At 40.8% G+C, this 18,309-nt stretch overlaps 2 protein-coding genes across 4 annotated transcripts in view; one reads left to right on the top strand and one right to left on the bottom strand.

Annotated features, from left to right (window-relative positions):
• The window catches only part of LOC109424254 (dendritic arbor reduction protein 1), a 430,722-nt gene extending 427,800 nt beyond the window's left edge, over positions 1 to 2,922 (top strand). For 2 of the 3 annotated variants that reach the window (XM_062852182.1, XM_062852181.1), the window contains exon 6: positions 1,483 to 2,922. In XM_062852182.1, the coding sequence (XP_062708166.1) occupies positions 1,483 to 1,670 (188 nt within the window). In that variant the 3' untranslated portion in view covers positions 1,671 to 2,922. The remainder of the gene's footprint in view (positions 1 to 1,482) is intronic. The other variant, XM_062852180.1, reaches the window with a different exon arrangement.
• LOC134288187 (uncharacterized) overlaps positions 1 to 18,309 on the bottom strand; it is a 504,266-nt gene that overhangs the window by 12,642 nt on the left and 473,315 nt on the right. The gene's annotated exons all lie outside the window — the stretch shown is intronic.

Below are 18,309 nucleotides of genomic sequence, written 5' to 3'. Positions count from 1 at the left end.
TATTCTGCTATTCTTGCCATCAATCAAGCGAATCCAAGCCATAGATCATAGCTGTTTATATTTTCTCTGAAACGGCCAGCCGGTTCGTCTCTTGTCACATCACACAAATCTCCGCACAAGTTAACGAGTTCATTTGCCTCTCCAGGCCGGGATGCTGTGCTGTTGTTGCTCATCTCGCTACTCCTCCTTCTCCTCCTAATCGGCATCGATCAATTCCCACGGCTTCCGTGCATCTCGCATTAGCCATTAACGGATAGTTCACCTTCAACCGCAGCAACAGCAGCAGCCGCGGCGGAATCCACAACTAATTTCTCCATCACGCATCTCTATTTACCCACCAGAAAGTGCATCCGCCGCGCCGCACGTCAGGTATTTTGCAATATTTTCTAACAGCCGTCGTAATCGTTAAAATAGTCATAAATCTCGCCTTCTTGTGCGCATGACTGCCGCGCAGTCGTCTCTCTCTCCATATTGCGTCCACACCCGCACTCTCGATGCCACTTTTTCGCAATGAATCAAAAGTTCTCTCGCGCGCGCGATCAGCAAAGATGGAAGTTGGCACATGTTCATTGTAGTTAGTTCGCGGGGATGATACATAGGTGAACAGCGGTTTACGATTCTGCGCAGACGGAATCTTCCGACCCAACGCCATATTATTCTCGAGCAATTTTAGAAGGATTTGCATTTGCAATATGGGAATCATTCTGTGCGAGGACAGTTTAATTAACTCAGCGGGTTGAGCGTCGTGTCATCCCCGGAGCGCCTTCTTCGTCACACTCTGCACACGTTGCAGAATGTGTGTCATAACAATAACAATAAAACAAGAAATTATAGATATTACCGGCCACGCTGCAATGAACTCCCATCAATCCGTCTAGAGATTGCTTGGCAGAACTGTGGGACAATTCGCTGTAAGCATATGACCAAAAATAATGTGTACGTTTGATTTTTTTCAAGTATATTCAGTAGTGTTCAGGTATTCCTAGGTATAATCTGGTGTAGGTAATATTTTTTAAATTTTTAAACATATGAATCCCCATCGTGGAGCCTGAGATTCATTTCCCCACATGCAGAGATGTTCTTACGCCATAAAAGTGCATTCCCATGTCAAAGCAAAACCGCGGCAGCTTCCACCACCGCGCACCGACCGATCACTTCAAATTCAGGCCAAACATGTCTAAAGGTCCTATCTGCAGAAGAGAGGCTCTCTTTGGTTTCCCTCTCTTTCGTTAATATCTCAGCTGTTTATTTGTATTATGATTGTCTCCTTGCATTGAACGATGGACCAAACAATCGTCTTTTGATTTGTACTGCAAAAATAGTTGAAAAGTGTACCATTACATTGCAATAATTGAAAGAGAAAGTGAACAAAGAGAGCCTCTCAAATGCAGATAGGACCTATTTAAATGTTTGGCCTGAATTGCTTCAACTTGTCGACAAACACTAATATTTGACTTTTCTCTCTTCTATCGTTCCCGACAGGCGAAAAACCGTACACCTGCCAGTGGCCCGAGTGCGAGTGGCGTTTCGCGCGATCCGACGAGCTGACGAGGCACTACCGTAAACACACCGGTGCCAAACCGTTCAAGTGCATCGTGTGCGAAAGGAGCTTCGCCCGAAGTGACCATTTGGCGCTGCACATGAAGCGACATCTACCAAAAAATAAGTAAACAACCGGTCTAGGAGGTATCGCTCCGTACTCTTCAAATGCTGCACCGTTCAAAAACCGGGGTCTCCTGTGCAGATCATCCTCTCCTAATGGTCGATTAAACTCAATAACATACCGATTGGTGAACCCGATGCAATCCGACGCTGCCGTTTCATGAGACGAAAATAAAAACGGAAGAAATTCCGACAGACATGCCTAACTATAGAGAAGCAGACGCATGCATGCGTAGCCCCCTAGCTTTAACGTCAGACTTAAGGTTACTCCAAAACAAATCTCTCCCAAATAAATATTGGTTCACGACCGACCGATCGACTGTATAGCTATCTATCCGTATAAATCTCTGTCTATTAATCGATTTTAATTGATCGTTCGAAGTCTTGCATTCATTCAGTAAAGCGAATCGTAGTAGGCACCTACTTTGTTTGCCTCTTCGGTAAATGGGTGACGGCGCCTACTGTGTTGACTGTCTCATTTTCTATAAGGTTTATACTTGTCGTAAGAAAACAGTTCGCTAGCAGCGAAATTTTGTTATTTTTTCATAAAATGAATTTATTTCTTTACTTTTTGGGAAACTATTGTGGAATCCCACTAAGTGGCGAACAAATGCATCCCTAAATTCTTACAAAAAGTCCACCACTCGTGTGAAGAATCCTGATAATTCTCTCAATACTTCCGTCAAGTATTTACTACGAATTTGACCAAAGAGGTAAAGATGAATTATCTACTTCAAGAACTGCGCTGGGAAACTATTTCACCAAGAATCTCCCAAGATATGCTGTTAGGAATTCTCCACAAATTTCAACTGTTATTTCTTCATTCAATTTCATGAAAAGTGTAGCAGGAATTGTTTTAGCCAAATTCACAAAGAATTTTATAGAAGTTCACTAATTATTATTCTGACAAACTGTGCTGCAGATTGTCCCAAAAGTTTCGACTGAAATTTCACGGGAAACTCCCTTATAAAGTGTATTCTATCATTACGCAAAGAGTGCTACAATCATTTAACAAACACGATGTTTGAATAGTCAGTTCTGCTGCCGTTCTACGCCTAACTGTCCCATGTCATATGGGAATCCCATATAACATGGGACAACAATGCGTAGAACAGCAGTCTAGCGAATGCTACTTTCCGATGAGAGTCCTGATTACTTAGTAGAAATCCGTAAATTTAATTACAAATGCGCGAAGACAATATAATTGAAAGTAATTAAAAGGACGCTGCTGAACTCTGAATGAAACCTGTGATCTCAAGAACTCATCCAAGGATAGGTATTTTTCGAATATTGCTTAGGGGCTGTCCATTAATTACGTAAGGGTTTATGGGGGGAGGGAGGGTTTGAGAAATCTTACGCCATACAAAAATGTTTAGGTTCTTATACAAAAAATCTTAAAAGGGGGGGGGGGGGCGGGGGGGAGGGGGTGTCAGAAAATCGCGAAAATTCCCTTACGTAATTAATGGACAGCCCCTTAGAAATCTACTAAGATTTCTTTCCGACATTGATCTATGATTTCTTCCAGAATTGTATCCAGGATTCCCCCACATTTCTTTCTGTGTGATTCTGAAACTTAATTATTGAATTTGTCCCTTTTCCCAGAGGTTTCCAAGAAAGGACTCAACACAAAAGCCTGAGATTTAGGTCAGAGTTTCATTGGGGATTTCTTTCATAAGTTCTCGTGGACTTGCTTCAGTAGTTTCTTGTGGGATCGCAACATTTCGAAGCTTTCCCAGATTTTGTGCCAGAATTTCTTTTAGGAATTCTTTCGCAGCAATATTCTTTTGAGTGTTCGTCTTGGGATGTAAAACATACCTATATCTTTCCAGTTTTTTAGAGATGAATACCGCATATCGATTTTATCAAGTTTATCGAAAATAATCTTTCCAGTTCCTGAAAAAAAACTAAGAAAAACTGTGGTAAGTTTTTCGTTGATTTTTTTTTTCCAGGAACTGGAATAGTAGTTTACGGCACAAGGTGCAAAATGAAGATTTTTACAGCAGGAGTCGTACATTTATCCAACGAGGCTTGCCGAGTTGGATAATTACGATGAGTGCTGTAAAAATCGAGTTCTGCGCCGAGTTGCGTACAACGTATTTTTGCAATTTCATAAAATACCACTTGAGGATAGTTTTTAACAAAACTTTTTCGTCAAACTTCACACTCATGCTCATAACCATGTTTAAGAAAATCTGATCATAGCAGATTATGCTGTGCAGTTGTCACAAATTTTCAAACCTGCGCCCAGAAAGCATCAAGAAGTTGATCAAAACTGAAAACAATGCTGTAATGGTTAATTACGCAACGCAAATCAGTGCTGTAATGAACCATTACAGCACTCTTGATTTGGTGCGGGAAAATAGGCCTTTCCTAACAGATTTCCGTGAGGTAAAACAGCCTATTACGCTGAGAAATTGCAAAAAGATATATGTGTCATTATCATCAAACTCATACAAGAACAGTTCACCTATGAAATTCGAATCAATTTATTCGCTCTCTCTTTTCTCGAGACTGTCATTCCCCCATCTTTACCCGACCAAATCTGTCTCTCTCAAACGCACAATGGAGTCCCGAACTATTAGGAAGCCTTACTAAGTGTATCGATAAAACTAAATGTTACCACAACTCAATGTAAAGAATATTGCCAACTGCAATGCAGATTGAGCCATAAAGTAAAAATAAAACTCTCAATAGAAGTTTGTATAAATGTACTTTTCTTCATTCCCATAACTAGCAATGTACGTAAATGAAGTAATTTAATAATCGTAAGCAACGGAAATCATTCCACTAAATGTCGTGTTCTTAAGTTGCCATTAATGTCAGTTTGGATTGAAAATGATCATCACAATTTAGCACACAAAAATGTTCCAATACTTCCGGAAACAAAGAAAACCGCATCGCAGTTTCTATGCCTTAGATATCTAATTATGTATATACATTTTAGAGGAAATATCAAAGCTACCGTACTGTTTAAGCAAGAATTGAGTTTATTTGTGTTACTTAGCTGTTTACGTTTTATACATTCCCTTAATCGTACTTTAATTGCGTACTTTCCAAAATCGTGTAACATCATAGAAAAAAATTGAAACCTTTTATTTAAAAACGGCACCCGTACTTTTAATTTATTGGACGTGATTGTGAATAGAATTAGGCAATGCATTTTCATCCTTCTTAGCGTTTAGCTTACACAGAAGCACTGTGAAACAAAGTGTATTTTAAGTCGGCCCAAAAGCAAAACCCAGAAGCAAACATTCGCGTATGTGTAATAGTGTTTTCAAGACTCTAAGTGTGTAAGTATTTTGAGCAACATGATTTTACAGTGTAAGAATATTCCTGTCCCTCGAAGACATATGTTTTGAAATATATAAATGTTTTAAACTGAAGGTTTGACTTTTGTCAACGGAATATGAAGGAAAGAAATCCATTTAATTATCATTTGCCCTATCCATTGGATGGAACAGAACACTCAAATGACCATAACTCCGGAACGTTTTGACCGATCATAATCATTCTCAATAGCAAATAATAGGGGAAAATTCTCGTTAGATTCATGTTAAAACCGTTAACAAGGATGGATAATACACAGCGTAACAAAAATTAACTTTTGGTCTGTCTCAAGAGCAGACTTATGTCTCTCTAACAGATTTTGGGCCGCTGAATCTGAATCCGGGCTCACATTTGCTCCAGTACGTCACAATTTTGTGCTATACCTCAATTTATAGGGCGAAATATGTGATTTTGGGCTTTTTTGACTGCCAGCAATCAAAAGGTAAATCGGTTAATTAACGACTCAAGCAAAATATTTTGTTTTACCAAATCAAATTTGATAGATTTAAGCATTTTATGTAAGTATGTAAACTTGCATGCACCTTTTGGAGAGTGGCTTGTATAGGAAATATCGTACCTAACATAAATCACTTAAAACTAGCAAATTCGATTTGGTAAATTTAGTTTTGTTGGTAGTCGTTAATTTAGAAGTTAATGAACCAATTCACCTTTTGATTGCTTAAAAAAATATTTCAATGCTTAATGGCTTGCAGTCAAAAAAGCCCAAAATCGCATATTTTGCCCTATAAATTGAGGTATAGCACAAAATCGTGACGTACTGGAGCAAATGTGAGCCCGGATTCAGATTCAGCGGCCCAAAATCTGTCAGATACACATAAGTTTGCTCTTGAAACAAAAATATGTTGCGCTGTGAATCACTTCTAGCGACAAATGATACAGGATACAAACAATCAGAGATGGCCATTGTTCTTGCATTAGTATGATGCCGGCACCATCTCATCGTACTCGTATCACAGAAACCATCTGTTCGCGCGTCACAAGCAATGAGAGTCTAATAGAGGTGAGGAAGAAGATACTTCGTGTGCGTGAGATCCGTGTCTGGTGCAAAACATGTCACAACTACAAGCAAAGCGAGCTCCCATAAGAACGCGTGTTAAATAGTGACGTCACTATTTGTGTTTACATTTTTCTTTCCTTACTAATACATAGCCATCTCTTCTTCTTCCTCACCTGTAATATACTCTCATTGCGTCACAAGAATGGTTTTCGGACACTTTAAAACACTCGTTAACTCGCGATGGGTTATGTTAATCGAAACTACTTTATTGCGCGAACAGAAAATACACTTTATTCCGAATAACAACGACGTGTTGTATCCGCGGCGGTATATTGACTTCTAATTCAATTATGTACAAATACACTCCCGTGCAAAAGTTTGGGGTCACCCCCTCGAAAACATGGAAATGTTTTTCGGTCATATCTCAGTCATCTTTCATTTAATCCACTCGTTCTTATACTCTTTCGAAAGATAAAGAGTTAGATTTGATTCGTAGGTACTTTTCACAAATTTCATATGAAATTTTTAGTATGAAAAGTTTACCTAAACTTACATGTTTTTCCTAAATCTGTACAAAATATTGTTTTCCGTGTAGTTCAAAATTGGGTCGACCAAATTTCAAAAGTAAAGTTGCATTAGAACCCTATTTCTATCCTCTTTGAGAGCCATTCATTAGATTTTAGCGAAAAAAATCATAACATAATTTAAATGATCGAGTTAGGTTTACAAGTCACCGTGCAAAAGTTTGGGGTCACCCCTTAGTATGCTGCATCGTGCAAAAGTTTGGGGTCACCTTCCAAATGAAGTCTGAGTCGGATTTTTATTCAAATCGTCATTGTTATTGATGCAACTCCAATTCCTTCTTTGATATTTGAATGGCAAGACACAAAAATGGTTATGAAATGTTCATAAACTAAGCTCTAGACTAATTTAAGGTAGAAAACGGTATATAAAATCCATATTAACCAGCTAGGTTCGTTATATAAAGTGCAAAAGAGGATGGAAGTGAGATAAAAATGACTAATTCGTGAATTCTACCCTATATAACTGTAAGTGTTATAACCACAAACATACCATTACCCTAAAATCCATAAGTTTCAGCAATGTTACATATTTTATTTTAATAAATATGCCATATCAAAAAATTATCCCTTTGCTATGCACCAAAACCCAAAATCTCGAATGTAATAGTACATTCCGAGAAATGTCATTCGTTGTTATGGATTTTGGGGTAATGGTATATTTGTGGTTTTAACACTTACTGTTATATAGGGTAGAGTTCACGAATTAGTCATTTTTATCTCACTTCTATCCTCTTTCGCACTTTATATAACGAACTTAGCTGATTTAATATGGATTTTATATACCGTTTCTACCTTAAATTAGTCTAGAACTTAGTTTATGAACATTTCATAACCATTTTTGTGTCTTGCCATTCAAATATCAAAGAAGGAATTGGAGTTGCACCAAAAACAATGACGATTTGAATAAAAATCCGACTCAGACTTCATTTGGACGATGCAGCATTCTAAGGGGTGACCCCAAACTTTTGCACGGTGACTTGTAAACCTAACTCGATCATTTAAATTATGTTATGAATTTTTCCGCTAAAATCTAATGAATGGCTCTCAAAGAGGATAGAAATAGGGTTCGAATGCAACTTTAATTTTGAAATTTGGTCGACCCAATTTTGAACTACACGGAAAACAATATTTCGTACAGATTTAGGAAAAACATGTAAGTTTAGGTAAACTTTTCATACTAAAAATTTCATATGAAATTTGTAAAAAGTACCTACGAATCAAATCTAACTCTTTATCTTTCGAAAGAGTCTAAGAACGAGTGGATTAAATGAAAGATGACTGAGATAAGACCGAAAAACATTTCCATGTTTTTGAGGGGGTGACCCCAAACTTTTGCACGGGAGTGTAACAGCTGACCGACGATCGAGAGGCGATCGTACGCAGAGCCTATTGAACTGCTATCTGCTAGGCCCGATCGTTGCCTAGACCGAAACGGGCCAAGACAAAGCGTGTGGCAGAATGGGATGACTAACAGTTACCACGACTGTGGAACATGTTCAGTCACTCATTCGCAGCCTAGCTCTGCCTTGCTCGACCATAAGAGTCCTAACGGGTCGAATAAAATAGTCGCTAAAAACATCAACGTCGTCACCAAGTGCCACCTCTGGACAGACTCGACGATCGTCGTCTGCTGGCTTTCATCGTCACCTGCGACGTGCTTGACTCGATGGGTGGCTTGAAATATTTGGACGACTTGATCCCGGACGAATGCTGTTCGGCGTGCTAGACTTCTGTGACGCCGCGCCGTCCTCGGACTGATGATTAACTTGGACTTCTCACCTACTGACGAACTATAGTGACGGCATGAGTGACGGATGTTGAAGCAATCCGTGCTTGGCTCCCATGTCAAGCCTAACGTTTTCACGGCAGCGGTAGACGAATCCAGCTCCAGAATGGAGCGCTCATCTCTCAAACCCTCTGGCACCGCTGACAGCAACTCTTTGCTGTTAGAATTCCACTTTCGCAAGGAGAATCCGGCAGACTGCAGTAGTTCTATCATCTGACCTACGAGTATCTTCCCTTCTTCAATGTCGTCTACGCCAGACAGCATATCATCGACGTAGAAGTCCTTTCTGAGGACCTTTGCTGCTGCAGGATGCGACTTTTCCCCTTCATCTGCCAGGCGCTGCAGACACTTCGTTGCGAGGTATGGAGCGGATGCTGTACCGTAGGTGACTGTCGTGAGAGCGAAAGTACGGATCGGCTCTGAAGCGTTATCTCACCAAACGACCCTTTGCAGCTGCTGATCGGCTGCATTCATCAGTACCATGCGGTACATTTTAGCGACGTCTCCTACGAGGGTGAATCGGTGCATACGGAACCGGAGTGTGATGTCCACGATCATGTCTTGGACAACGGGTCCCACCATTAGGGCATCGTTTAAAGAGATTCCACTGGACTTCTTGCACAAAGCGTCGAAAACGACACGCAGCTTCGTAGTCGTGCTGTCTGGCTTCAGAACAGCGTGGTGAGGCAAGTAATACGACTTTTCGCTCGCATCATCGCCGGAAAGCTCCCTCATGTGGTCCATGTCCAGATATTCGCGCATGCTGGATCATCCGCTCCTTCTTCGGCAGTGTGACTACGTACCTCCCTTCTTCGTCCCGAAATATCGTCCAGTCGAAAAACTCCTCGCAGGCTGATTCTTCGACCGACAGCGTGCTGGTTGACTGGCAAGTCTCTACTTCCCAGAACCGGGAAAGTTGATCCTGGATCTCCGCCGTCGAACAAACGTGGGTTAGGGAGAATGATGCAGTATTCAGACCTTCGGGAACGGGACCGGAAACAATCCATCCACGGTGTCTTGTAGAGTCGGGCCGTCCTCTGTTGCCCTCCGCCGTTCGTGTTTGAGCAGCTGCATGTAGTATTCTGCTCCGATGATGATGTCTATTGGACCCATCCATTGGCGTAGCTAGGGGGGGTTCCAGGGGTGCCTGGCACCCCCTAGAACAAATTTGGCACCCCCTAGAATTTTTCCTTGACGGGCACCTAAAATTTAAAACTTCACATGATAATTCCAATATTTATTAATGGCACATTTGAACAAAACCTAAGCACACCTGGAATAACTTATATACCTGCTGTACATTTTGGAGTTTTGGTGATTGGTAAGAACAATGAACAGACTTCTCCAAGGATTCCTCCAAAAATATCTCTATCTATTTATACAGTGATTTCTCTAGGCCTCCTGTATGGATTCCGCCCGATATTTCTTCAATAAACTTCCTTTAGGATTCTGCTTCCTGATGGGATTGATCCAGCAACTTCTCCGGTGATTCTTCCAGAAATATCTCATGGAATTCCTCCAGGAGGTTATAATGGCATTCTCCCGGGAATTGTGGCTAGGATTTCTCAAGCAACTCCTGCTGAGATTCTTCCAGCAATTTCTCTTAGAACTTCCCTAAAAAACCTCACTCTGGTACCTTCAGGAATTCTACTAAAGATGTTCTTCTGAAAATTCTTTCGGAAAATCTCCTTGGGATTTATCCAAAAATCCCTTTGGTGACTCTTCCAGAGATATCTTCAAGGGTTTATCCTCTAGAGGGGGATTTCTCCAAGAACTTCTATTGGCCTTCCTTCATGAATTCTAGCTGGAATTCTTCAAGCTTTCCCTTTAGAACTCCTTCAGAAATACTTCTAAAAATTTCTCCTAGCATTCCTCCTGTGATTCCTGCAGAAATTCCTCCTGCGATTCCATTAGGGATTCCTCCAGTATATTTCTACCGATTATTTCAAGAAGAACTTTAGGTATTCCTCCAGGCTTTTGTTAGAGGAACTTCTCATAGGATACCCTGACATTCCTGATTCAAGGATTTTTCTAAAAATTGCTTCTATTATACCTCCCGAAATTCTAGGAATTCCTCCAGGTATTTCAGCTGGGATTCCTCGAGCAACTTCTGCGGTTCTTCCAGCTATTCTTCCTCCAGAAATTCTAGATGTGGTACTTCAGAAATTATGCTACGGATTCTTCTAGAGCTTTCTCCTGGCTTTTTTGCTGGGATCTTATTAGGTTATCTTCTTGGAATTCTTGCAGAAATTCTTTTGGTTGTTCTACCAGGGATTTCTCCAAGGACTCATCCAGGAATTCTTCTAAAGATTTTATCCAAAGATTCCTGCTGAAATTCCTCATGGAATTCCTTTGGAAACTCCTTTTGGCCTTCCTCCAAGAATACATCAAACATCTCCAACATACTATGATATGTCCAGAAATTCTTCTAGTGATTCCCATATAAATTAATCCTAGCATAATGGGTGGAATTCTTCCGGGAAATCTTCCTGAAATTCCTTCAGAAATTCTTCCTGCGATTCTTTCAGGGCCTTATTTACATATTCTTCCAGAATACCTCTACCGGTTTCTGCTGAGATTTCTACTATGATGCATCCCAGAATACTTCTAAGAATACCTTCTGAGATTTTTCTGTGATTTCTTCAGAAACTCTCCGGTGATTCCCCTAGGAATCTTTATCCAAGATAAAAGGATAAGGATTCTCTCATTGTTTTTTCATGGGTTTTCTCCAGGAACTCCTCGTGGCCTTCCTCTATGAAATTAAGCTGGATTTCTCAAGCTGTTTCTGCTGTAATTATTCCAGCAATTCCTCCTACGACCCCTCTACAAATTCTTACCATAATACAATTTCTCTAAGAATTTCTCCAGGGATCCCTTCAAAAACTTGCTGGGATTATTCAAGGAAATCTTCCTAGGAGCTTTGAACGAGAAAAACTAATTGATTAGAAGGCACCGAATGTTGCTAATTGAAAATTTGAGAGATGAATTTGTTGAAAAAATCGCGTTCTGCTGGGATTCGAATTCACGACTCCGTATTTGTTAGACCACAGTATGGTCCTTTCTTTAAGGTCAACATGGTTATTTTCGTTTTTTTTTTTTAAATTTCTATGGTGGTTTTCAATCAGCAGTTTCTTTAGATTCATTTTCTATTATTTCAATGGCTATTCCTCTGAAATTATTTCAGCAATTTCTTTTTCAGTTATTTTGCAATTTCCTCAGGCAATTTTTTCGTCATTACTTTTGTTATTCACTGATCTATTTATATTTATATATATTGCTTCCAAAAATTGCTGAACTAGAAGTTCTCAACTGAACTTGTTCAAATAAAATCATATGAAATTCACGAAAACCTTCCTGACAAATTCCCAAAGCAATTGCCGGAAAAAAATCCATCAAAACTACCTTAGAACTCTCCAAGTAGTTGCCAAAAGAATTCATATAAGAATTACCAGAGGAATTCCGGAAGAAAATGCTAAGGCTTTTTAAAGAAATTGGCCAAATCCAATCTCCAAATAAATTGCCGAAATATATTCTATAAAAATTTCACAAACATTCACAAAAAATAGAAGAAATTCTCAGAGAATTTTCCGAAGTCAACAAAGGAATTTCGGAAGAAATTTTAGAACAATTCCAACAGTAAATGTCGTACAATCATCGTGACAGAATTTTTAAAGAGCCGCCGAAGATTTTTTATTCAAATAAATTTCCGAAGGAAATCTCTAAGAAATTTGGCGAATCGATTTCCGAATTACCGAAAAAGTTCCCAAAGTAATAATCAAAGTTTCCAAAATTTCCAAAGAAATTGCTGATGACATTCCCAAATAGATTTTTCAATGCAAATATCATCAGAATTGCCGAAGATATTCCGAAATCTTCTACTGAAGGAAGTCCTTACATAATTAAACTGATTATTATACATAATGAAACAAAATTAAACATTTACTGACGAAATTGACTAAAGAATTATCATTAAAATTATAGAAGCGATTTATAAAAGAATTTCCGAAGAAGTTTTCGAAGGAATTGGCTATATAGCATAGATAATGAAAGTCCAAAAAATCGACGAAAATCCAAAAAAAAATAGTATGACTTGCCGAAGACATTTCCAAAAAATGTGAGGAAGTTCCCAGAGCCATTGTCGAATGAATTACCAAAGGCTTCACTAAAAGAAATTCCAAAGAAATTGCCTGAAGAGCAATTGGAGAATATTAAAAAGCAAATATCAATAGATTTGTTGACATTAACAAAACAATGCTTGAAACATTACTAAAAAATCGCAAAGGATCTCCCGAGAAAACATTTCCAATGAAATAAAAAAGCCAAATGAACTCCTAACGAAATTGCCAAAGAAATTTCCGAAGCAGTTGCCAATGAAATTTTCAAAGGATGCGTGGAAGGTGCTTGGTAACAAATTCCAAACATATTTCCAAATAAATTCTTAAAGAAATTGCCGAAGGGGATCCGAAGATATTACCGAAGAAATTTGCCAAATCCGAAGAAATTACTGAGAGATTTCCAAAAAAGTCTCAATTGAAATAAATTGCAAAACAATTTCCAAAGAAATTGCCGGGAATATTCCCTAAGAAATTACCAAAAGAATGTTTTGCCGAGAACACAAATTTCTTGTATTATACGTATACGTATACGAATGTATAAAGCTGAAATTTTAACTGATTACTACAATGTTGGTTTTACGTAAGTCAAAATTTCAGCTTTATACACCATTCCGTTCACCAGATACAGGGGATGGCCAAAATGTTTGGGATAGGCAACTTTTTTTTTCTCTCACAAAAAAGTTCAACATGCTATAACTTTTTATAGAGCGCATCAAAAAATCTCAAATTTTGACTGTTTATCAACCTATTATATGTGCATCATTGGTACAAATTTAGGCTCGATTGATTATTATTTCGCAAAGTTAGAACCATTCGGGTAAAACACTATTTTCTAGACAACTCATGTTTGAGCTGTCATATCTCGGAAATCAGAGAACCGAATTGAATGAAATTTTGAACGTACACTAACAATATCTAAATGTTTCACAAACTATTAAAACATAGGAACTTTTTGAACGTTGAAAAAAGTAATCATGGATTGACACTTTTTGGATTTTTCTCGAAAAAATGTATTTTTTTACAGCAATGTCAATAGTTTTTAGTGTTGATATTCAAAGATTTTCCACTTCTGTTCTCAAATTATCTCTAATCAGATATATTAGAGCCTATTTAGATTGAAGTAAGAACACATTTAGTAATTTTTGTGTGATATTGTAAATTTAACTTATCTTCCTCTATATGGGTAAAAATTTCAACCCGGTATAACTTAATTCGCCGTGAGAAAATATTACATTTTATAACATCGTATTAAGTATTAATACAGGGTGACTGGTAATTCGTGTTACACCCGAAAGGAGGTGATAGTAGACCATATTTGCAGCAAAAAATTGTTCTACAGGTAGGTCCGGAAATCACTGCTAAGTGAGTTATTCAAAAATTTGTGTTTTAAAATTACCCCATCTTTAAAAATCTATAACTCAGAAATTATGAATCGTATAATCTTTCTTAGCGCATGGATAGGAAGCTTAAAGCGTTATCTTTTAAAGCTCTTTGGACAGGTAATTGATAAAACATCGTTTAAGTGCAGAAATTTTGACTTTTTTGTAAAAAGTGCCTTAAAATGTATCCCTTTTTACCTTTTTTGATAGATTACTCGTGATAAAAGGTAATAAATGTTAGAAATGGTCTTCCACAAAACATTCATTTTTTGATGCGCTACCAAACTGTTCTTTGGTGCAACATTGTATCTTTTGTAGTTTAGTCACAATCTTGAATTCAAAATTTTGTAAAATAAATCAAAGTTTTTATTGCACACACGTTTGCTTGCTGTTGGTCGTCGTGCGCATGACAACGAAGTCCAGCGTCGCGGCGGCGGTCATCGTTTGACAGAGGAAACAGTGAAGCGCAAGCTGCGCGAAATGTTTATGAATTATTCTCAAGACATCCTTTTCATTGGGTGAAAAATCAAGTGGGAAACGCAATGAGGCCGGCAACGGAATGCGGAAGCACTGCGGCGCAGACAGACGTTCTAGCTCGAACAAATTTATTCAAATTTTCTATGTAAATTTTCACTGGCGACACCTAGGCAACCGATTGCCACAGTTCAGTCGCGTGCAGTTGACAGTTTCAGAAACCACGTGCTTCCAGCCGCTAACTTACCACCCAATTCACCACCCACCGAAAAATAAAATCAAAACAAACACTGTCAAAATCATTCCTACATTTGCGTCACATTCACTAAGATTTCCAAATGCGAGTGAAGTTCATCCAAATGCAGTTTTATTCAAGCAAATCTATGTAAAATAAAAGTAATACTGTGTAAAATATTTTACAAGAGTCCTGCGCTAATTTGTGCAAAAGATTTTAGACATTAAATAAAAGTCATTTACTCTGCACAAATTATGTGGAAACATTATTAGCGTGCAACACGTGCGGTCTTTTCCCGCCATCCGGCTGGAAGACGACCGTGGTGACAGTTGTTGGTCGCAGCGCACATGTGAGGCAGCGATTGAATATGAACGTCGCTAACGCCATCTGTTCGCCGATTGCCACTTGGCAATTTGTGGCGGCCATGTTTTTTACACAAGCTGCTGAGTCAAACTTGAACGTCTGTCTGCGACTGCGGCATGTAGTAAAAAAAATCCACAACTCTGCCGCTGCGGCGGCAGAGCGCAATGTGCGTGGATTTCCTGTGGTTAATTTCAAAACAACTTCAGTTCGGTGAATAATAGGCCACATGAACAAAGTTGCGTAAATACTCTCTACTAAATCTATGTGAAGTCGTGGAGTAAATCTCTGTGAATCTTCACAGAGATGTGAGTAAGGAGTATTTACTTGGTTTTATTCATATGCATTTGGAAAGATGGTGATTTTGATTTCCTTATGAAAATAGCTCTTTATTCCAGGAACAAGCTGCTAGTTCTCGAAAATTTCCAAAAGAGTACTATCAGGAGTTTCCCGATAATTCCTCCAGGATGTCCCTCAGGAGCTCACGGGAATTCATTCAGAAGTTTTCTGGAAATTATTCCATAAGTTAATCAGGAATTTCTCCGAAGTTTCCCGGAAATTCCCGTGGTAATTCCAGAAGTTCTTCAGTTTTTCTGGAATTCCAGCTGGAGCTCCCCGGAATCCCTCCTAGAATTTCTCCATCAATTTCTCCCGTGATTCCTGCAGGAGCTCCTCCGAAGGTTCCTCCAGGAACTCCTCCGAAGATTTCTCCGAAAATCCCTCCTGAGATTTCACCAAAAGTTCCTCCAGGAATTCCTCCGGGGATTCCTCCAAGAAGAGATTGATTCCACGGGGATTCCTCCAGAAATTCCTCCGGAGAATCCTTTAGAAATTCCTCCGGATATTCCTTCAGGAATTCCTCCGGAGATTTCTCCAAGAATTTTTCCGGAGATTCCTCCAGGAATTCCTCCGGAGATTCCTCCAAGAATTCCTCCGGAGATTCCTCCAGGAATTCCTGCGGAGATTCCTCCAGGAATTCCTGCGGAGATTCCTCCAGGAATTCTTCCGGAGATTCCTCCAGGAATTCCTCCGGTGATTCCTCCAGCAATTCCTCCGGAGATTCCTCCACGAAATCCTCCGGAGATTCCTCCAGCAATTCCTCCGGATATTCCTCCAGGAATTCCTCCGGCGATTCCTCCAGGAATTCCTCCATAGATTCTTCCAGAAATTCCTCCGGAGATTTCCCCAGGAATTCCTCCGGAGATTCCTCCAGGAATTCCTCCGGAGATTCCTCCAGGAATTCCTCCGGAGATTCCTCCAGGAATTCCTCCGGAGATTCCTCCAGGAATTCCTCCGGAGATTCCTCCAGGAATTCCTCCGGAGATTCCTCCAGGAATTCCTCCGGAGATTCCTCCAGGAATTCCTCCGGAGATTCCTCCAGGAATTCCTGCGGAGATTCCTTCAGGAATTCCTCCGGAGATTCCTCCAGGAATTCCTCCGGAGATTCCCCCAAGAATTCCTCCGGAGATTCCTCCAGGAATTCTTCCAGAGATTCCTCCAGGAATTCCTCCGGAGATTCCTCAAGGAATTCCTCCGAAGATTCCTCCAGGGATTCCTCCGGAAATTCCTCCAGGAATTCCTCCAGGAATTCCTCCGGAAATTCCTCCGGAAATTCCTCCAGGAATTCCTCCGGAGATTCCTCCAGGAATTCCTCCGGAGATTCCTCCAGGAATTCCTCCGGAGATTCCTCCAGGAATTCCTCCGGAGATTCCTCCAGGAATTCCTCCGGTGATTCCTCCAGGAATTCCTCCGGAAATTCCTCCTGGAACTCCTCCGGAGATTCCTCCAGGAACTCCTCCGGAGATTCCTCCAGGAACTCCTCCGGAGATTCCTCCAGGAACTCCTCCGGAGATTCCTCCAGGAACTCCTCCGGAGATTCCTCCAGGAATTCCTCCGGAGATTCCTCCAGGAACTCCTCCGGAGATTCCTCCAGGAACTCTTCCGGAGATTCCTCCAGGAACTCTTCCGGAGATTCCTCCAGGAACTCCTCCGGAGATTCCTCCAGGAACTCTTCCGGAGATTCCTCCAGGAACTCCTCCGGAGATTCCTCCAGGAACTCTTCCGGAGATTTCTCCAGGAACTCCTCCGGAGATTCCTCCAGGAATTCCTCAGGAGATATTTCCAGGAATTCTTTCCTTAAGGGATTCCTCCGGATCTTCCTCCAGGGATTCCTCCAGAGATTCCTCTTGAATTTCATCTGGGTATTCGTCCATGAATTCGTCCGGAGATTCCTGGAAGAATCCCCGGAGAAATTCCTTGAGGAATTCCCGGAGGTATCCCCGGAGGAATTTCTGGAAGAATCTATGGAGAAATTCCTGGAGGAATCTCCGGAGGAATTCCTGGAGGAATCTCCGGAGGAATTCGTGTAGGAATCTCCGGAAGAATTCCTGGAGGAATCGCCGGAGGAATTCGTGGAGGAATCTCCGGAGGAATTCCTGGAGGAATCTCCGGAGGAATTCCTGGAGGAATCTCCGGAGGAATTCCTGGAGGAATCTCCGGAGGAATTCGTGTAGGAATCTCCGGAAGAATTCCTGGAGGAATCGCCGGAGGAATTCGTGGAGGAATCTCCGGAGGAGTTCCTGGAGGAATCTCCGGAGGAATTCGTGGAGGAATCTCCGGAGGAGTTCCTGGAGGAATCTCCGGAGGAGTTTCTGGAGGAATCTCCGGAGGAATTCCAGGAGGAAATCCTGAAGGAATCTCCGGAGGAATTCCTGAAGGAATCTCCGCAGGAATTCCTGGAGGAATCTCCGGAGGAATTCCTGGAGGAATCTCCGGAGGAATTCCTGGAGGAATCACCGGAGGAATTCCTGGAGGAATCTCCGGAGGAATTCCTGGAGGAATCTCCGGAGGAATTCCTGGAGGAATCTCCGGAGGAATTCCTGGAGGAATCTCCGGAGGAATTCCTGGAGGAATCGCCGGAGGAATTTCTGGAAGAATCTATGGAGGAATTCCTGGAGGAATCGCCGGAGGAATTCGTGGAGGAATATCCGGAGGAATTGCTGGAGGAATCTCCGGAGGATTTCGTGGAGGAATCTCCGGAGGAATTGCTGGAGGAATCACCGGAGGAATTCCTGGAGGAATCTCCGGAAGAATTCCTGGAGGAATCTCCGCAGGAATTCCTGGAGGAATCTCCGCAGAAATTCCTGGAGGAATCTCCGGAGGAATTCTTGGAGGAATCTCCGGAGGAATTCCTGGAGGAATCTCCGGAAAAATTCTTGGAGAAATCTCCGGAGGAATTCCTGAAGGAATATCCGGAGGAATTTCTAAAGGATTCTCCGGAGGAATTTCTGGAGGAATCCCCGTGGAATCAATCTCTTCTTGGAGGAATCCCCGGAGGAATTCCTGGAGGAACTTTTGGTGAAATCTCAG

This window comes from Aedes albopictus, chromosome 2 (assembly GCF_035046485.1).
Source record: "Aedes albopictus strain Foshan chromosome 2, AalbF5, whole genome shotgun sequence".
Lineage (NCBI taxonomy): Eukaryota > Metazoa > Arthropoda > Insecta > Diptera > Culicidae > Aedes > Aedes albopictus.
The sequence above is the reverse complement of the archived record's forward strand: the minus strand, read 5'-3'. Positions and strand labels throughout refer to the sequence as shown.